At 37.9% G+C, this 21,561-nt stretch overlaps 1 protein-coding gene across 1 annotated transcript in view; it reads right to left on the reverse strand.

The window, feature by feature from the left end:
• LOC113044155 (zeta-sarcoglycan-like) overlaps positions 1-20,548 on the reverse strand; it is a 269,395-nt gene extending 248,847 nt beyond the window's left edge. Inside the window, exon 1 of the mRNA XM_026203817.1 lies at positions 19,672-20,548. Within this exon, the coding sequence (XP_026059602.1) occupies positions 19,672-19,710 (39 nt within the window). The 5' untranslated portion in view covers positions 19,711-20,548. The remainder of the gene's footprint in view (positions 1-19,671) is intronic.
• Between the last annotated feature and the right edge of the window lie 1,013 nt (positions 20,549-21,561).

A 21,561-nucleotide genomic window follows, 5' to 3' on the forward strand; every position in this document is an offset into this window, starting at 1 on the left:
CATTTTTAATGAATTGGTTAAACGAATGATTCAATGACTAACTCATCGAGATGGTCACATGTCTCCACCCAGTATCATAACAATGTAACCTGTAAAAACGTCACTGAAAAAATATACACTAATGGGGAAAACACTGTCTCTGATTAGATCCAAACCTAATTTGATTGTACACCCTTCCTTAGACCCACTGGACTTTTTTCACGTTGCATTTTTTGGTTCTGAACCATGGCACAGTTTTTTAATCGCGTACCTCCTGCCAATACTATCAGCAGATGTTTACCAATATATCTAGGGAGAAGACATCAGCTTTACTTTTTTATTCATGTTCTGTCACTGTGCTTTTACTACCAAAACTTAACACACAGAATGACACTTGCCTCTTTCTGCAAGATGGATTGAAAGAAATACGCTGAATGCAAGCTGCTCCCTGAAAACATTCAGTTTCTGTGGAGACAGGAATCAATGAGGAACGCATTATTTTACAACGTGAGTCAAAATAAAAGAAAAAAGACCTGCATATATATAGGTGCATCTAAAAAAAATTGAATATCCTCTGATACATATTTTCATCTAAAAAAAGAGGATTGTGTCACTGAGCAACAGTCCAGTTATCTTTCTCCTTACCACAGGTAAAATGCTTCTGATGCTTTTTTCAGTTTTTTTTTATTTTTCTGGAAAACATCTGATTGTGGTGCTATTGATGTTCTGACTGCGGCTTCAGTCCACTCCTTGTGAAGCTCTCGCAAGTTCTTGAATCGGCTTTTCCTGACAATCTTCCCAGGGCTGTGGTCATCCCTGTTGCTTGTGCACCTTTTCCTACCTTCCCACCTTTTTCCTTCCAGTCAACTTTCTATGAATATATTTTGATACAGCACTCTGTGAACAGCCAGCCCTTTCAGCAATGACCTTCTGTGGCTTACCCTCCTTGTGGAGGGTGTTGGTGATCGTCTTCTGGACAACTCAAGTCAGTCAGTGGTGTTTCCCATAATTGTGGTTGCATGTTCTAAACTAACCCAAGAGTTACCCAGTATTTATGCTCAAAATTAAATCAAACTAATCAAGCTTAAAATGGAATATTCATTTTTTTTTTTTTTTTTTTTTTTTTTTTTTAGATACTGAATTTTTTATTTTCGTAAGCTATAATTTGTAACCATCAGAATAAATAAATAAAAAATCTTGAAATATTTCAGTTTGTGTGCAATTAAAAGTGTATTAAATTAAAAATAAATAAATAACTGTTCCAGTATATACAATTTTTTAGATGCACCTGATGATAAAAAAACAAAAATCAGTTAATCTTCATTATTCATTCTTCTGTTTTCTATTTTCAAATTATTTAGCATCTATAAATGTTCACCTGCACAATATAGTTATTTATTTTTTACATCAATCATTGTGGGGTTCTATGCTAAATACTCTTTTTTAAACTCTTCATTAACAAGGACCCCAAAATATAATGATCCCCTTCCCCAAAAAAAATATTTGTGTGTGTGTGTATATATACATTTTTATACAGTTTGATGAAAAAAATAGGACAGCTGTAGTAAATTCAACATGTTAAAATACCCTAAAATTAAATACCATCTATATTTTCATTGTCAAATATTATTTGAAAAACAATTTAATAAATAATTTTACAAAGTGAGTAAATATTTATCAAGTATCTTAACATTTTAACTTTGACAGCCCTAAAAATAAATGTTGTATATATTTTCCCCCTCAAATTTGAAAGCAGACAGCAGTTAGAAAACCTCTTTCCTGGACCACTGTTTCAAGCCTACACCAACCAAATGCACTCTTACATCAAGCAGATTTGGGTGAACATCACAAGGTCCTTGATGCTGAAGTACAGTTTTATCTGTATTAATGCTCTTCAAAAACACAGGGTCTTGACATTGCTCCGTTTTCTGATGATTGATCCACAATCTGGACATTTCAGCAAAGATAGCTCAACTGTTAGATCATGGGTTCAATTCTCAGGGAACACACTTTAAGTTGCTTCGAACATAAGCATTTCCAGACACTGTATAGTTTAATATAGTTTATATGCCAGGGTTTGCTTTGTGCTTTTATGTTGAAATTTCTTAGAAGGTCTGAAGTAAATCCTGAGAGACAAAGACTTGCGGACACATTTGCTTATGTTATGACTAACATCAATCATATGTCTCTTCTTAATAAACTCTATATGAAACTCAATATGTGAGTTTACCCAGGCGCTGCTCTTGTCCAGGCACTGACAGATCATCAAGCGCTCATGACAGTCTTGAACCTACTTGAACCTTCATACTTGAACCACAAATAGGAATGGGAAAATGGCAAAATAAGAACTAGAAAGCAGAGCAAATTTCACTGCTGAATTGCCAACCAGTATATCAAAGCAGCTCTCGAATGACTCATACAATCTGACCCTGAAATGGACTGCTCAGTAGCTGCACAAATTTTCGAACAGTCAAGGTGTTAAATGATGACAGTGGCTGGTTTCCTTTTCGCAGGGCAGTTCTGGCACATCTGGGACTCTCTGAAGCACCACCGGGCCTTAGTCCAAATATCACAATCAACGTGACCCTAATCCAATGGGACTGAATGCTGTCCCAGAGGAAGCCTTCTCTCAGATGGCTCCCAACACCAGCCTTCTGCAGACACTAACACACACATGTACACACACCTGGCTGGAGTAGACGCTCATGCCCGCCGCTCTTCAGAGGCACCAGATGTCTGCGGTCAGGGATGACATGGCAGTCTGTGTGGGGGTGAATCCCCTTGTCTTTGAGGAAAGACAACTGAGGTGTGGTCTCGCTTTTTCACCTGCTTAAAATTCTGAGGTGACTGTGGGAAACATAAAGGCCATCAATTCAGGATTTTGATGATATACTGTGCACTGAAAAAAATTGGTGTAAAAAAAAATTTTACTCAAAAAATTGCAAGTAATAGTGGATTACACAGAAACATTGAAGTAAAAAGACTTAAAAAGTATTTTCTATTCAACCTTCCTCAATAATCTTTGTTTTAATTAGAACTTTGAAAAATCCTTTTTACAATGTATCCTACTAATCATAATTATCATCATGGATAAACAAAATAAATTTTTAATTACAACTTTAATTTTAAAGATAAATTGAAAATAATTATAATTATTTTACAGTTGGTGATGCTGCACTGTTGGAAATATGTATTTAAAATCAGCATTTCTGTTGCCTTCTTCCACAATGTTGTAGAAGAGGTTATTGCAATGCATTTTGGATTTCTTAGTTACTGACACAAAATTAAATGAGGTAGACTTCTTACAAGGCTTTAATTAAGTTGCATACATTTTAAATCCTAACACATTTGTGATGCCTTTAAAAATATAACCTCTTTGGGCATAAGTTTACAAAAAGAGCAAATGTTCTTTAAATAAGAACTTTAATTTAAATATTTAGAAAAACTTTCTTTCATATAGAGACTTTGACTATTTTAATTTTTTTTTATTATCACTAAATATTCACTCTGTTCACTCGCTGTCTGCTTAGAATCATTTTCTTCCTGACCCCGACCAAACCCGCTAAATTAATATCTCATTTCCAGAATCTCAAATTTTAATTTCCACTACTGAAAGAAAAAGATAAAAAACTAAACAAATAAAAGTTTAGTCTGCATTTTCTTTCTTTTTTTTTATCCGTCTTGTCAAGATTCTTGAATTAATTGACTTTGACTTGAAAAAAAAAATGTAGGTTGTACAAATAGCCTATATATATTTTTATTTAACTTGTAAAAATACAAAATTGGTTTGACATTTTTCTGGGAACACAATAGGAAAAGTGTCGCAGAGAAAAATAAATAAATATTACATTTGTCATTAAAAAATTATAGGCTGAGCAAAATAAACAAAACCAAACTGAACGTTTTTCAAGGACAGCGCATCCACACCTTGCTCCATCCTTGTTCTGCTCTGCCAGTCATCGATAACCTGCCTGTTCTGTCTGAGGGCTGCATAATTACCACCGGTACAGCCATCGTTGGCATCGTTATCGACAGGCTGTACCGGTGGTCAATAAGAATAAAGCGCATATATGCTTTTCTAAATGGACATCAGGAACAGGATAAAGACCACCCGCACCCATTCAAATTACAGCAGAGTAATACCTCTACCATATTTTATTCAGGAATTTTATTCCACGGCACAAATAAATCTGTATTGAATGCCATGGGAATGCATACCTCTACTCTCATAAATTATTTCAATGTACTAATGGTGCAAAATTTCAAGAGTCATTGAGTCATTAAAACAACTGATTCATTCAAAAACACTAATTAAGAGGATCAGACTTTTTCATCCTATATCTCATATACAAAAATTAAGTAATCTTTTCTTTTTTTTTTACCAAGTCATTTAAAATGTATGCTAAAATGCTATATATTGAATAACATAATTCCAAATTCATATTAATATTCCAAATTAGGAATCATTTTAAACTAGCCAAAGATTAATTATGAGAAATAAAAAAAAAAATCAAGTGTCTTATATTAATTTTTCATGTGACAGATGTAATGAACTAATCAGTTCCCTTTCGATACTTAACTCATACTGCGTATGGGGAAAAGCTCTTTTTTTCCTCGATACTGAAGCCTTTTTTCAATAATGCAGTGCAACTGCACTGCCATTGGTTTAATCTGTAAACTTTTTTAAACCAATGACAGCGCTGCGTAGCTGCGCGAGCCTGTGGCGATGCAGCGCGTCAAAGCCCGCCAAAATGGGCGGGGCAAATGGCTATATAAGCAGGCAATCACCAGAGGAAATCAGATCTTACTCCTTCAGCGACGACTTCACTTTGCTGGATCTTTGCTGAACGTCTTCGCCTGGAATGAGCTCTCACTGTCGAAGAGACACCGTTTTCGCGGCGTGATTCCCACCTTGGTAGAGCCGGACGACGCTCAGGTCCTCCACACCAAAGTGATGACGCTGTTAAGGAAGGGAGCCATAGAGATAGTTCCTCCCTCAGAAAGCAGATCGGGGTTCTACAGCCGTTATTTCCTTGTCCCCAAGAAAGATGGCGGTCTCAGACCCATCTTAGACCTCAGACACCTGAACCTCTCCCTCATGAAACGGAAGTTCAGGATGTTGACATTGAAGCAGATCCTCACACAGATTTGTTGCTTACTGAATCATCTTCTGAATCATGAAGCATCTTCTGAATTACAGAAGATGCTTACTTTCACATCCAGATAGCCCCCCATCCCAGATGATTCTTGAGATTCGCGTTTGAGGGTGTGGCTTACCAATATACAGTCCTTCCCTTTGGGCTGTCTCTAGCTCCCCGCACTTTCACAAAGTGCATGAACGAGGCGCTTTCCCCTCTGAGACAGATGGGAATCCGCATTCTGAACTATCTCGATGACTGGCTTATTCTAGCCCAGTCACGAACCGAGCTAGACCACAACAGATCCATGCTCCTGAGCCACTTCAAGTGCCTAGGACTTAGGGTCAATTTCGCCAAGAGCTCACTGCTCCCCAGCCAACGTATTAAGTTCCTGGGAGCAGTTTTCGACTCAGTCAATATGAGGGCGGTCATATCACCAGAGCGCACTCTGGTACTTCAGCAGCTCATGGCCTCTGTCAGGAACAAAGCATGTTTCCCTCTGAAGTTTTTTTCAGAGGATGCTAGGGATGATGGCTTCCACCTCCCCAGTTTTACAGCTCGGCCTCCTACGAATGCGGCCCCTGCAATACTGGCTGAAACTCCGGGTCCCACCTCATGCTTGGCGGAATGGCCGCTTTCGCATCAGGGTCAACCAGGCCTGTCTAGCAGCCCTGGAGCCTTGGATGAACCCTGTTTGGTTCAGTCGTGGAGTACACCTACAGGCGGTTTCCAGAAGGATGGTGCTCTCAACAGATGCATCCAACCTGGGTTGGGGTGCTCTGTGCGAGGGCAGACCAGCCTTCAGCTCATGGTTGCACGAGGAAAGCCATCTCCATATCAGCTGCCTCGAGATATTGGCAGTGGAAAGAGCCCTTCAATCCTTTCAGGCGATCCTGGAAGGGCGCCACATCCTAGTCCAGTAGGACAGCATGACAGTGGTGTCCTACATAAATCACCAAGGCGGCCTTTCGTCCAGCCACCTCTGCGCACTGGCAAAGCGCCTCTTGGAATGGGCATTACCCAGGTTGCGATGGTTCAAGGCAACACACATACCTGGCAAGATGAATCTGGGAGCAGACATGCTTTCGCGGAGCAATATCCCCTCGGATGAGTGGATGCTCCATCCCCAGACGGTTCTCAAAATCTGGGAGATTTTCGGGAAGGCAGAGGTCGACCTCTTTGCCTCAGAAAGCAACTCTCATTGCCCAACTTATTTTTCAAAGGAAACAGATGCGCTGGCCCACAACTGGCCCAGCCTCCACCTTTATGCTTTTCCCCTGATCACTCTGATCCCTCAGGTCATCAGACGAGTCAGGGAAGACGGGCACAGAGTCCTCCTAGTGGCCCCACTCTGGAGGAGCCAGGTTTGGTCCTCGGAGCTATTCAGGCTTTCCATGAAAGTCTCATGGCCGATCCTCCTGAGGCGGGACCTCCTCTCTCAGGCGAGCAGGACAATCTGGCATCCACAGCTAGAACTCTGGGCTCTGCATGTATGGTCCCTTGATGGGAGCCTCTGAGCCTCCCCGGGTACGTGCTACACACCATTGCTCAGTCAAGAGCCCCATCTACAAGATGCCTCTACACCCAGAAATGGTCTTCGTTGACTGGTGCTTAGCACAAAACAAAGACCCTGTTGAGTGTGACGTATCTCCAATACTGTCATTTCTCCAAGAGCGTCTAGACAAGGGTCTCACCCCTTCCACGCTAAAGATTTACGTAGCAGCCATCGCAGCATTTCATGCTCCTATTGCTGGTCAATCAGTGGGTCAAAACAGCCTCATTGTGCATTTCCTGAGAAGTGCTACGGTGCTACGTCCCTAAAGTGCTCTCGACGCCTTTCAGAGCACAGGTAATTTCCCTCTCAGCTCTGCCTCCGTTGTCAGGTGAACGAGAGCTGGATTTACTCTGCCCAGTGAGGGCTATGAGGATATACATTGAGCAGTCACAGCCGTTCAGGCAATCTGACCAGCTTTTTGTCCGCTTTGGTGGCCGCACCAAGGGGTCTTCGGTCTCAAAGCAATGACTCTCGCGTTGAATAGTTGAAGCTATCGCTCTGTGTTACTCCTCTATGGGCCTTGAGTGCCCCATAGGAGTAAGAGCCCACTCTACTAGAGGAATGGCCTCTTCATGGGCCTGGTCTAGTGGTGTCTCTATCAAGGACATCTGTGAGACGGCCAGCTGGTCCTCACCGTCCACTTTTGTCAGATTCTTTAACTTGGATATCCCGACCTTGCATGCTCGGGTTCTTTCGGTTTGATACGACGGCCTCTAGCAGACTCCGTCATCATACCACCTCCAGGGAGCTAGCTCTCTCTTAGCAGTGTAGCGTCAAGGGTTCGATGGCTCCGGCCCTCTCACTTATCCTCTGGACCCCAGGGTGTTCAAGATAAGTCTTGACGTTCCCTACCGTGGCACGGCGCGGTTGAATTCGTTCCCCATACGCAGTATGAGTGAAGTATCGAAAGGGAACGTACTCGGTTACGAACGTAACCTCGGTTCCCTGCGATACGGAACAAGTACTGCGTATGGGGAACGAATCGAGGAAATAATGAGCTTTTCCCCATACGCAGTACTCGTTCCGTATCTCAGGGAACCGAGATTACGTTCGTAACCGAGTACGTTATGTGGATACATACAATTACACAGATATTCACAATTGTCATTTGCTTCTGCTTTGGTTTCATTTGGAACTTTTCATTGGCTGAGCAAAAACAGTACACGATGCATATAACAATGCTTTTCTGTCTAAAATGCAAGTTAACTGCTTGTTTATTGAACTGTTATTTTTGTGTGAAGTAAGCAGCAAATAATACAGAGAGATGCCACTGTATTATTGTTTCAAAACAAGCAAGGGTGTACCACTATTCTTTAATGCATGAGTATGCTGCACTCAGTCTGTACAGACCAGAGATCTGTTGACAATCTGTTGGCTCTGCCTACAAAAGGACAAATGCTCAATCCTACATCTGTTATACAGTTATACAAATTGAGAGGATTATATACATCTAATTTACATTCAAAGGACATTAAAATGCACAAGTAGCAGACATGTAACTGAAGGTATAGGTAAACCTACGTATACATTAGCAATGCAAAGACTCTGTTATCTTGCCAGTAAATCACTGATTTTTCTACTGAGCTACGGTAATTGTGATAATGACCTATTCATGACAGTGGACCCTAATTGATCGTATTGATTTATGGGAATAACATAAATGTCACAAAATATGGTGTAAAATGACCTAATAATTTTCTTTGATGATTACTGATGCCTTTTATTAAACTACAGGTGAACATGTAAAATCTACCATTTATCTGCAGGTTGTATCAGTATTTCTGTCTCCATTGAAAAGCAGATTACAGCACAGATAATTATTTTAACTTATATCTCCGATAAAGACCCAAATACAAATACAAATTTGTGATTCATGATCATTTAAATGAATGCACTGGAACGCTCACAGGCCTACAGGTATGTCAGTGTTTTGTGCTCTGTCAGGATCCATTGTTCTTTGCTCCTTGAGGTTATCTTGACTGCTGGACTTCATGACTAAAGCATCAAGCAGCAGGGCTTTGTTAGGGGAACTTTTCATGTACCAGAGAAATCAATGCTAAGGCAGATGAAGAAAAAAAGGTATTATTGCGAAGACCAATCTGAAAAACCTGTCGAAAATCTATTACACATCAAAGAACATGACTTAGAATGCCATCTTTGTGTGATTTCAAAAGACAACGATTTTCTATATTTCAAATTCAAGCTTCAATGAATAGACAAGATGTTCCACTAGCAGCCACTTCAATTAATTACACACAGGGCAACACTCCAGGCTAAACTTCGAAATTCTTCAAAAATTGACCTTATTGTCAGCAACTGAACTCTTCTAAAAAAGGCTGAATTTGTTGTTACAGTAATTATAAAATATATACCATTCTGGTCTAAAGTCCTAAAGACTATGATATCCCTGATAAAAACTTTTCAGAACTTAATTAAACGCTAAAGTACATAAAAAATAACTTGAAAAATTTATAAATTAAATTCTAAGTAAGAAAGATAAACACACACACACAAACACACAGAGCAAGAGATGCATAATTTAAAATTAAAATGATAAAATCTTAAATAAATTTGATGAATACATTATATTTAAGTTAATTAACACTTACAGGAGCTATAATTTATTCTAATTGAATTTATAATTTAATGCACAAAAGAATACATGTAAAATTAAATTATATAATAAAACTGCAATGCATAAATATAAATAAGTGTGTGTGTGTGTGTGTGTGTGTGTGTGTGTGTGTGTGTGTGTGTGTGTGTGTGTGTGTGTGTGTGCCATCCTCTTGGAATTATAAGGTTCTATCTAACATTTTTGACAAAATTGAGTTATTCATATATTCTTATTCTTTGACCGCGTATTTACATAGCATATTGCATTTACATCCAATAGATTTTTATACTGATGTGTACATTTTGGGATTTTTATTTAAAAAACAAATAGGTTCTATCTACACGGTTGAATGGAATGCAAAATCTTTGAAGCTCAATATCTCAAAACTACTCGAGATGCAGATAGAACCTTATAATTCCAACCATTTATTATCTTTCTTTCTTTTTTTCTTTTTTTTTTCTAGAAAAGTCATGATGAATCATTGCCTCATGAAAAACTATTTCTGATGGGACTCTGCACCAGACATATTTTTAATGTCAACCACAATAGAAAAAAAGGTAACATTGAAACCTGCGAAGTAAAAGGGGACATTTCAAAAAGCGATAAAACACATCTTAACATTTGAACTGTCAGAAGTAGTTTCTGTTTTGTCCTTGATTCGTCTTACAGAACTGCCTACAGGAGATTCTCTGTCTGTAAAGCAATCTGATTTGAGTGTCTGTTTTATTTAGCTGTTTTGTTTAGAAAATGGCGTTCTCTTTGTGCACTGTCTCCGCTCTGCAGGAGAAGAGCTAGATCTCTTTGTTGTTGTCATTGTAGCTTGGGTGATTTTGGTAGCTTGTTTGTCTTTTGTTTTATTTTGATTTCTCAAAAACATAATAGAATTTTGAACATCAAATGGAGGCTTTTCAAGGCGGATAAAATAATCTTAAGCCGGACATTATTCGTGGAAGAGAAGCCGAGGCGACTGCCTTACCACAGAGATCAAAAAGATACATCAAAGGGCCCAAGAAAAATACATCCAAAAAACAGAACATCTGAAATCCCAAATATCAGATAGCTCCACAAAAAATACATCCAAAACAACCCCTTCAGCCAGCCATACCTGGGACAAGAAGGTGGACCATGACAGCAAAGTTTTTTTAAGCCAGTTGTTTGATAAACACCAAAAGAGCACGGATCTCTTGACAATCTATTCAAAAGTCAACAAAAAGACAGACAATAAAAGAAGCAAAAGTGTATCGAAAATACAGTGTTTAATTACCTTCTCCTCCAGAAACTTCGCTGGATTAATGTCTTGTGCTTTTTGCTATTGCCATGGTTACCGTCAGCCAAAGTTACAATGTGAGAGAACCAAACTCCAGCATTGCAGTGGAGGAATGCAGACTCCGGTAGAGAGAAACAAATATTTTAGTTCACTTCATCCACAGGTTGGTAACAAGTACACTTGGGAGATACTCTGAATAATAAAATATTTGGCTCACAGGATTGCTATTATTACCAACTATCCAAAAACCCTGATAAAACGATCAAAGTCAGTGACAAGACCCAACCGAAATAAGCCAATATTACAAAGAATCTGAAGTACTTGTATGCTCCCAATGTGGTACATCAAGCTCCAACTGCTCAAACAATTGATAAATTAACATAATTTCTCTTCAAAACAACTTGTAATGAGGTCAAGAGTGGAATCGTGACTGAAAAAGCCACATGTACACTATTGGCCAAACTTGATCGTAATTCCACAGCCGTTTGCACAGTCATCATGGCAGCACACTTCTAACAAGGAAATGTTGGAATGAGAATTTTGGTAATGAAGACTCATGGCAGAGTTACGAAAATGTAAACACCTCACAGCTCTCTGAGGAACCATGTGTGAATTTACAGCAGATGAATGCAGCACCAGTCCGTGTGTAATGACTGTGTGTAATAGTGAGTGAATTTGGCACGCTCAGCATGCTAGTGGCCTCGATGAGATAATTGCATTGCATTAACTCCTCTTGTGCAATTGTAGGCCTAAATCTCAGGCTCTCGCTCAATTATTTTCCACTTGCTTCTTGACAATAAAGACCTACAAGACATGGCCACTAACACCAGTAGAGGGTGAATCCATTTATTTTTTTGGAAACTGACTAAACTTTGATGTGCCAGAAATCTTGTGTTCAGATCTTCAGTGGCCACTAATAAGGTGCAGCATGAGCCAAGTTTTGAGTGTGAAATGATAGTGTTCTTTCTTTGGTTTTGGATGATACTTCAATAGTGCTCGAATATTGAGAAGATATATAAATTATAGGTGTTTATTTTTAACTAGATTTGATATTTTATTTAGCTAGAAAATGAATGTGCATTATAGAATTTGAAGTTTTTTTTTATCATTAACATCATTCAAAATAGGGCTTTTTTAGCCAGTACTTTTATGTTATTTACTTTAATAGCAAATATTTGTGTATTTTAGGGACTATTTCTCTATTTATTTGTTGTAATATGTCTGTGTGTCATTTGTAATTAATTTATTTACTTATCTTTTCCTTATTTAAACTAAGGTTGGTAAAACATTATTTTATGTGATCGTTTTTAATGATATATCATAAAGAAAAAAAAATTAATTTGATCATATGCAGATTTAGGTCAAAGTAAACATTAAAATCCTGCTATTATATATAATGTTAAATGACTGCAATTTTATGAAAAAAAAAAAAAATTATATATATATATATATATATATATATATATATATATATATATATATATATATATATATATATATATATATATATATATATATATATATAGTCAAAAAATATTAATAAATGCTCTTGGACTTGACTGACAGATACATTGACAGAAGTTTAACATTAATTATTAAAATTACTCATTTGAAAAGTACTATGTATGCATGTTCTTTGAAGGTAAGAAAAACCCTAAAGAAGAGTAGATTGAATTTGCAATCTGAATGTGCAGGTTAATTGCATTGGCACCTTGCATTTTGATACGTACCTTTGTCATCCCCATAGTTAAATATTTGAAATAGAAATGACTGAAGACCAGTGCTAATAGTGTGTGCTCTCCAGAGGGGTCAAGGCAGATGTAAAGTCGAAAAAGCAAAGCCAGAGAGACAAGGAGGGGTCACGGGATATTAAAGCTATGCTAGGTGCATAGAAAGCAAGTTACTGAGAGTTTGAGGAAGAGAATGAGAAATATAATTGAATTGAAGTTTCAAATGAAGAACAGAGATGGAAAGAATGATAGAAAGAACAGTCTGGCCTCTGGTATCTTCTGTCACTCTGTGATGCAGCAGCATTTATGGCAGGCGTATGGCCCATCTCACCGTGCCACTCGCTTCATTTGGCTCATGATGTGGCCCATCAGCTTAGAACCTAGAGTGGGCATTTCTCTCTCTTTCTCTCCCTTCTCTCCTCCCAGTTCTTTCTGTGACCATTCGAAGCTGCTATAATCTTGTCACTGCCCAGTTGTAGCCTCACAGTGGGAGATTATTGCAACAGAGTTGGTGAAAATATCATCGACATCATGATGCAAGAGATTTGTGACTTTTTTGCATTTTGGAACAAAATACACAAAACAGTGTGCACTAAAACTGTTGAGGAAACTTTTTTAGCCTTTTCCACTAGTGTAAATCTTCACCCGAATGTCTCTTTCTGACAATAAATACAATAAATTTAGAATTACTGCAACTTGCTGTTAGCAATTTTATCATTCACAGAAGCCCATGAACTAGTGTCTATGTATTTTTATAAATGTGTAGACCTTGTTAAATTTGTATATAAAAAGGACGAGTTATAGTTAATACTTTCTTAATGGCATGATTAAAAGTTCATTATTCCCTTGATTAACAAAGTTCTTTTTAAAACAACCTAAATAAGGAATACAATTTATAATTTCATAAAATAATTACTGTATACAGTCTCTTTTCACTTTATTCTTTATCAAAGTTAAGACTCTGCCCCCCTAAAAGAGACCATTCAATCACGCCCCCACGTCTACGTCACTATGTGGAAATATTTGCTTAATAACGCCCAAATGTTCACACAAAGAAAGAAGGCATGGTTTCAGTAAGCGCAGTTAGTGTTGAAGCAGACATGTCAGGGAGATGCTGTGTGTATCTAGGCAAAAGCACTTTATTTGGCCTTCCGAAAGTAGATGCATTTATGAATCTTTAAGATTACTTACAACAGAACAGCAACACATTTTGTGGACAACCGTTTCGTAAACCTAGGAGAGGAGGTCATTCTGACTTTGCTACAATCTGGCGCTTCTGAATCAGCTACTGTAAATATGTTTTGTTATTAGTTTAAGTATTTGCTACTGTACGTTCAAATGTAGAGTTTTGCACATCCCGTGTGTATGTGTGTGTGTGTGAGTGTGTGTGTGTGTGTGTGTGTGTGTGTGTGTGTGTGTTAGAGAAAGAGAGAGAGAGAGAGAGAGAGAGAGAGACGGTCAAACAGTGGAGTCAGCTGTCTTAACCATCCGTGGCTTGTGTAATGCAAACACATACAAGCTTCATCACGGTGTCTGTCATGTGACTCTTTCTTTCAGGCTTGAACTGATGGTAAATCTAAGGACATTATTAACTGTCTTTACATTTATTTTGAAAGATGAAGCTCGTGATTATGGAAAGGCGAGTTACATTTCCAACGAGTGCTTGCGATGTTCGGCCAATCACAATGCACTGGGTCACTTGTCGGAAGGAGGGACTTTGTAGAAAACCCGTTTGAGAGAGCGGGGGCATAGAGGACCTACAATAATGTACAGTATTTTTTGAACATTAAAGCATGTCAACATATTCTGTTATACAAAAAAATAACTTAAAATAAAAGCATCATATGACCCCTTTAAATATTAAGGGTCTATCTTGTTGTTTTAACTGAGATTTTAAATGAACACACCTTTATTTTAGTTATATAAGAGGCAAATATTTTTGACATTTTGAATCAATTGCTGTTATAAAGTGCATGAAGCACCACATGCTGATGTTTCCTGCTGGTCAAAATTGTGTAAATGCATCAAAACCTCAGGTTAAACTTTTTACACATCAACTGCAAATGTTTTATTAAAAGTTTCATGTAATAACTGCAGTTACACATCAAATTGAATTGAATACATGAATTATGAAGTGTTTGTATAATATGTGTTATTTTATTAATTTGCGGGGCTTGTTTTGTTTGCTTTAAGGAGGGCTTGGTTAAACAAGTCAATAAGAGACTATTAACTACTACTCTTAGTAAATATATATATATAGACTTTGAAAGTGCCCATCACAAGTTTTCAAAAAAAAAAAAAAATAGTTTTTGTGATTTAAGATCTGTGCATCTGTTTCAAGTGAAAACTTTGTGTGTGGAATAGTCTCAACATAAAGGTTTGCTTGGTGAACATTAGAATGTGTATCAGTCTAACTTGCTAAACTAGCTGTTGTTTCTCACAATCCTCAAGCATTTGGAGTGTATTGATGTAAGGGGCCGGTCTCTACAACCATCCAATCAGCCACAGAAGAAACTCACACAATGTGAGTTGGGTTTAAATCATGGATGCTTTAATCTATGCAAATATGGTTTACTCAAACAAACAGTCCATCCTGCCAAACATGAGATGTTTGGTTACCATGGCCATCTATTGGTAAAACAATGCCTGAAATTAGCAGAGCTTTTCTTATATTGAAATGTTTATTATAATGTGTGCAGTAATAGATTAAGTTCAGTGACTTATGGTGTAAATTAAACCACAATTAAAGCAGAGTTAATTTTGTTTTTTGTAATACGAGAGGAAGCATGTTAAATCGAAATTACATCAAAACAATAGATCTGAACTGCTGTGATGTCCGAACCATGTCTCCCATTAGAAACCAGTTAATCGCCAACACTATGTTTTCTTCCTTGGTGATGTTAACCTTTTCTTTACATCACCTGTTCAAGTGACACACTATAGTGCTTCCTTTTCTTTTTCTGTAACACACTCGAGGCTATCCGGGGGGAAATGTTTAACACAACTCTTTTATTCTTCTGTCCTTCAGCTATAATATATATTAATCATTTGATACTGCTGTTACTGAGAGTTGCATTGTAATCGGACTGCCCTTTCCCACTGGCAGAGTTAATTAAGCGTAAAATGGATGGAGGTGGGAGGGGCGGGAGGGGTGGGGGGGTGTACGAAAGCTTGGCAAGGACCTCGATACTCGAAGTATAGAGTCTACTGAAGGGATCAGGACACCGATGGGGCCTTCATCTGCCACTCAAACTCAGACCAGCACAGCAAACCTAAGAGAAGATGGATTACAGCCATTTGGGATGCTATTAGAGCTATTGAGTGGGTCTGTTGCTCAATGCAGCTTTTACTGGCTGGTCCAGGATCAGCATGCTGAGGGCTGACATTGAAGACCAAAGCATGCTGCCCATTTGGTTTAAGAATGACACAACATACAGAGTTGTTGTTGTTGTTGTTGTTGTTGTTGTTGCTCTAATTGCTGCATGCATTAAAGTGTGAGCAAAAAAGAAAAAACTTAAAGGGGTCCTATAATGTTCTTTTACTAAGTTTTGATTTTGTTTTGGGAGTGTACTACAACAGGCTCTCATACTAGTTTGTTGGGAAAATATATTATTTTTTACATATTTTACATTATTGCAACACCTCTCTCCCCAGTCTTGCATGAACGGCTCAAATAGTTCCTGTATCAAATGAAGGCCTGCCTTCTGAAATATGAAATGTGCTGTGATTGGTTAGCTGGGGCAGTGTCTGTTGTGATTGGCACCACTCGACACTTGGTCGGGAAATGTCATGCCTCCTGCGAGCTTCAGAGTAAATATTGCGTCAAAATCAATCAATCTGAGTCCGATTTAAACCTGGATGATTGTAACTACTCTAAATTCATATGCCTTGGGAAGGCTAGCATGTCTCCAGCACAGTTATAATTTGTATTGAATACAAAATATGTTTTTGCCCCTAAACCGAACAAAAATTTTGTGTATAAATAATTATTCACTCAGAAATTACTTCAAATTTTTTACAATTAATTACAAAGAAATGGCTACACCCAGATACTGTATGTCCTGCCGGGATTAAAAAATTACCTAAAATGTCCAGTTTTGGGCTTTGTTTTCCTATTGCCAGTCTCTCTACAGCCCTCATACATTACATGGGTAATGCTCATTTGATTTGCTTTGACTGTTCGCTTTAGATTCCACCTTCTCACTTGTCATGATTGGTCAATGTGCAATGCCTTCACACTATTGGTCAAACTATTTTTTCAATCATTACCTTTAGCAACTATGAAAACAACAGGAAAACTAAACTTAGAAAACCTAGGCTTTTCAGGCAATTTAGAATTTCCAGCCAGGACATGAAAGACTTTTATTTTTCATGTAATTTTTTTTTCATTTTATTTTCTTGTTAAATTTACTCCAATAATCTTCATTTATTTACAGTCTTGAACTGGAATTGTTTATTTTTATTTATTTATTTTTTTTACAGTGTACAACAAAAGTCAGTGGGGTCCCTAACAAGACTGGATCTAAAAGACTTTCAGTGTATGACACAAAACATTGAAATATTTTTATAAATATCTTCTTTTGTATAGATTAAAGAAAATGGTGAACAAATAACAGAATGTAATTTTTGATGTAACCTATTGCTTTATAACCAATGAAGTGAAGGCTGCCAAACTTTTTAATGCATTTCTCGCTTCTGTTTTAAATTTGTCATCAAAGTTTGTGGTCCAACCCAAGCATTTTTCGGCCCCTTCTGAAGGAACTTTCACAGAGGTGTTAAAGGATTGGCAGTAAATTGAAATGACACTTCAAGAGATTAAGAAAGGCATTTCATCAGCGTCTGAATTCATAGGACACATACGCCTCCAGATAAGAGGCAAACCAGAGATGCCAGTTTAATTAAAAATATCGCTGAACAACCCTGTTAAGGACAGAGAACTGTTTGCCTCATCAACACTGTTTTCAATGACTCCTCTGTCTCAAAATCTATTCTTGCCCTGTTGTCTACTGAAAAGGGACCACTGGTTATACTTCACCGAATTCATGTAACATGTTTACGTGTTATCATGATTCATTAGAAAAGTAATAACACAAAGCAATTACATATCAAGTGGATGTTGTTCATTATAAGTACCTTAGTTAATTAATTAGAGTGAATTACACAACAACTAATGTAAGTGTGCAGTGTTGCTCTACAGAAGAATCACTGTTATATGAAGCTCTTTATCAATTCACTGAAATTCACAATGCTGATTTAATAGATGGTTCTCCTTTCTTTGTTGCAAATACAAAAAGGCTTGGTGATTAAAATAAGCCATAATTTGTCAAGCAAGAATTAAGGTCATTCTTTACAAAATAAATAACATAAAAAGCTAATAGCTACAATAATACTAAAACTCTACTCAGCCACCCTGATAAGTTGACAGCTATTGAACCATGAAGATACAAACCAAAAAGTAGTGTTAATTTTCTTATTTGGCAGATTTAGTCAAGTGATTGATCAGACTCTGCATATTTGGTTTCCTCTTCATGATATTGTGTTTTCCCTCAGTAGCTACATACTGTGGTTTTTCTATAATGTTGGTATGTAGTATGTGGTGATTTTCCTGGTTTCCCTAGGCCAAATACACAGAATCGTCAAATAAAAGAACTTGTAATTGATGGATGTGTTGAAATGGTGCTTTTGAGAATCGATCATTTAATAAATAAAGACACTTTCCTTATTTAAAACCAATCCTTTGGAATAACAAAGCACAAACCGATTACTATACAAACATCGAGTGAATTATATGGAGAGAGGAAAATCTCTTCATGACAGATGTCAATCAAATGGTAACAAACCTGGAATTTTGCTGCTAGATCTATTCTGTAGATTTGTTCATGATCTCTTTCACTCTCCTTTATGTGGGTCCGGGGAGAGAGAAGCACAGAGAGTGAGAGAGAAGACTACACAAACACCATAATCACCATTAGGTTTATTATAGTTATCTAAAAATAAAACCATAGAATAAATTCCATTACTTATCAAATAAAATAAACTTATATAGTATATGAAAAAGCACTTTTTTTACTAGTTTCCAAAAGAATATTTTGATTTAGTTTTAGTGAAATAAAATAACTAAATAAAAAAATGTAATTTAAATAAAAAATAAATAAAAACTATACAGACATATTTAATAATCATCATAATAATAATGTAAAAAAATAAATAAAAAAATGATCAAAACTAAAATTTAAATAAAACAAATTAACAAATAGTATTAATAAAAATCTATAATATTAAATTATGGTGAAATAACTGACAAACGTTTTGATAGAAAAGGAATGTTACATTTGTAAAGCAAAAATATGTTAATTCTTAAAATAAAAATATTATAACATATGGTAAAAGGAAATAATTTTCAAGGCAATACATTTAATTGTCCTGATATATAAGGAGAAAGTACGATTCCTGGAATTCCCTGGCAAACCATCGCTTTTAAAGGTTTAAAAGGTTAGTGTTTTTTTTTTTATTTTGTCATCATTTATATTCAGTGTAGTGTTATATGTTGCTTAGTTAATGCTTTTTGCGTTATGTTAGTGTTAGTTTCATTGCCCTGATGGTGTTCTGCCTGTACTTATTATTGGCCACAGTTTCTGGAGACCAACCATTGTTCCACATGTCTTACCAACAGAACGTCGTACAGTAACAGATTTCCACAACTCTAATAAGACATTCGTATAATACTGTTACATAATTACATGACACAGTTAGGAACTGTAAAAATACAATCATCAAAATACCGTCCTATCATGCTTGTATCATCATCTGTCGATTTTTCCCAGTAAAGTTCTAGCAACCACAGTTGCTAACAAGCATTTACCATTTTACAGTGCAGTACTGGCCACACAAATCTCCCATCCAGCTGTTCTGCAGTCTGAACTGTGGAGCTGTCCACTGCCAGAGGTGCTGAAACACACAATCCCTCAGCGGGACTTCTTATCTCTTCTGTGAAAACGCTCGAACATAAACACTGAGCAATAAGATACGAATGCTCGCGAGTTCAAAAGTTGCTTTGAAGAAATTCCCATCGCACAAATGAGGATGCACGCGATGGGAAAGCCTGGAGCGCGAATCAGATCAAGGAATGGGATGAACGGAGGAAATACTTTTTTTTTTTTTTTTTCAGAAATCCATACTGCATATATGGTTTGTTAGCGAAAAACGCAAACTATTTGCCAGGTGATCAAGAAGCTTTAGCTACAGCCCCAGACATTGGCAGCTGTGCCTTTAATGGCCGCGACTTGAACGAGGGTTATTGAAATGCACCCCACGCACAAAATCCAGCACCCCACCACCATGCACTGAGCCCCAAACACACACTATACGCTGTCACATCAGCAACTCACCTTCAGCGCCTCGATGTCCAGCGATGCCGATCGCTCCATATCGAAAGATAAAGTCTTACACAGAAGTTGTATTTCTAGCCTTGTAGTTCCCGAGCGAAAGCCAGCCCAGTTCTCCGAGCTGCGGCGGATTCCCTCAGTCTCATTCCCGCTGATCACGACTCCAGCGACAGCCTCAACTATTCAAGAGCCTATTTGAAATGTAACTAGTCAATCAGAGTGTCCCAACAGCAGTAACGTGACATAAGCAGACTTGCGTGTCCCTCGCCGTTTTCCTCTCCAGATGCAAAAGTGTTTCCGTCAGTAAGAGACCGTGTTGTCATTGAGAGCGTTGAGCGCGCGAATGGCACATTTGCAGCAAGCCTGGTTGGTCAGTCTTTCAAATCAACCTTTAGCGGTATATTTAACGAAATCGGTTCGATTCGAGCATGCGAATAATAAGGAGGCTGTCAGCTCCTTGGTGTGATCCAGCTGATTTATTGATTGATTGATCGTTTGATTAGACAGGGCGCACTCCGCCGCTGCCCTACTTGGTGATCTCCAGAAACCTCCCTTATCCAAACGCGCTCCTCCAGCCGAGTCCCGGTGCTCTGAATACGGACTCTGTTTCTGGGGGAGGGAGTCTGAGGAGGGAGGAATGGAAGAAAAAAGGGGGAAGATCTTCTTCGAGTGGATTGGGGGTGAATTTATCTGTCTTTGGCGGCGCGGTGACTATCCAGACTAGCCAGTTGACTTGCACAGTCCCCTCAGTCTTCTGCGTGGAGATGCGAGCAGGTTCTTTTCATCACTCAAAAAATAAACTGTCCTGCGAGTTATTCTCCTGGGTCCTAGAGCCACGAGGAGGGAGGGAGAGAGAGAGAGAGAGAGAGAGAGAGAGAGAGAGAGAGAATCTTACCCGCATGCTGAACTGATCCGCAATGCTATTTAAGTTTTAATTCGCATGCGTGTGTGTTGAATCTCAAGTGCATACTGTTGAGTTGTTCTCTTAAACAATTTCCAAAGTTAAAATTTCAATGCAGAATATTCAATCTAAAGTGTTAGTAAATAATATAATGAATATTATAAATGATACTGCAAATCGTCGGTTAACTGTAAGTTACTTTACGATATTATAAAAAATAAAATAGAATGTGTAAACTGCAAAGCTTAAGAGGAATGGGAATATGACATTAAAAAGTGCTCTAAAAATAACATACACAGCAGTATTACAGCTGAAATCATTGTTCCAAAGGCAGGGCTTGCATTGAGGATCTTTTTTTCATTGTGCCACTCCGCAATTAATCATTCCTTGGCATGGATTTTACATACGCACCTGACCTCAGCTGGGGATATTGTGCCAGCTCCAGCTCCGGTGACGTCAACCCCCAGTATAGGACTCAAATTAACAACCCACCGTAAAGTGAGTTGAAGCGACAGTGAGACAGATTTCAAGTGGAACAGCTCAACGGCAATCGTGTGTGTTCGAGCATCCGTGCGTGTCTGTGTGAGAGAGATTCTGACATGCAGTCGGGGAAGGCTAAGAGAGACACACGCGCAGAGAATATGTAGGTTTAAATACTGTGTCCTAGATAAATGGAAATCATACATCATCCTCCGTCGTGCAAATTTTGGCCTGTTATTCCTGGATGAGTTTCAACTAAATGTATGTCGCGTTCAGCTGAGGTTGTCTGTCTCGCCTTTTGCGTGTCTCTGTGTGAGAGAGATTATTAAAAGTATATACTTCACCTAAAAAAAAAAAAAAAAAAAAAAAAAAAAAAAAATCCTGACAATTTACTGGAGAGTTGTTTCTTCGTTGAAAGTGATATGACATTCAACCGGGAATGGTGACCCATACTCAGAATTCATTCTCTGCATTTAACCCATCCAAAGTGCACACACACACAAACTGTGAAC

Source organism: Carassius auratus, chromosome 26 (assembly GCF_003368295.1).
Source record: "Carassius auratus strain Wakin chromosome 26, ASM336829v1, whole genome shotgun sequence".
Taxonomy (NCBI): domain Eukaryota; kingdom Metazoa; phylum Chordata; class Actinopteri; order Cypriniformes; family Cyprinidae; genus Carassius; species Carassius auratus.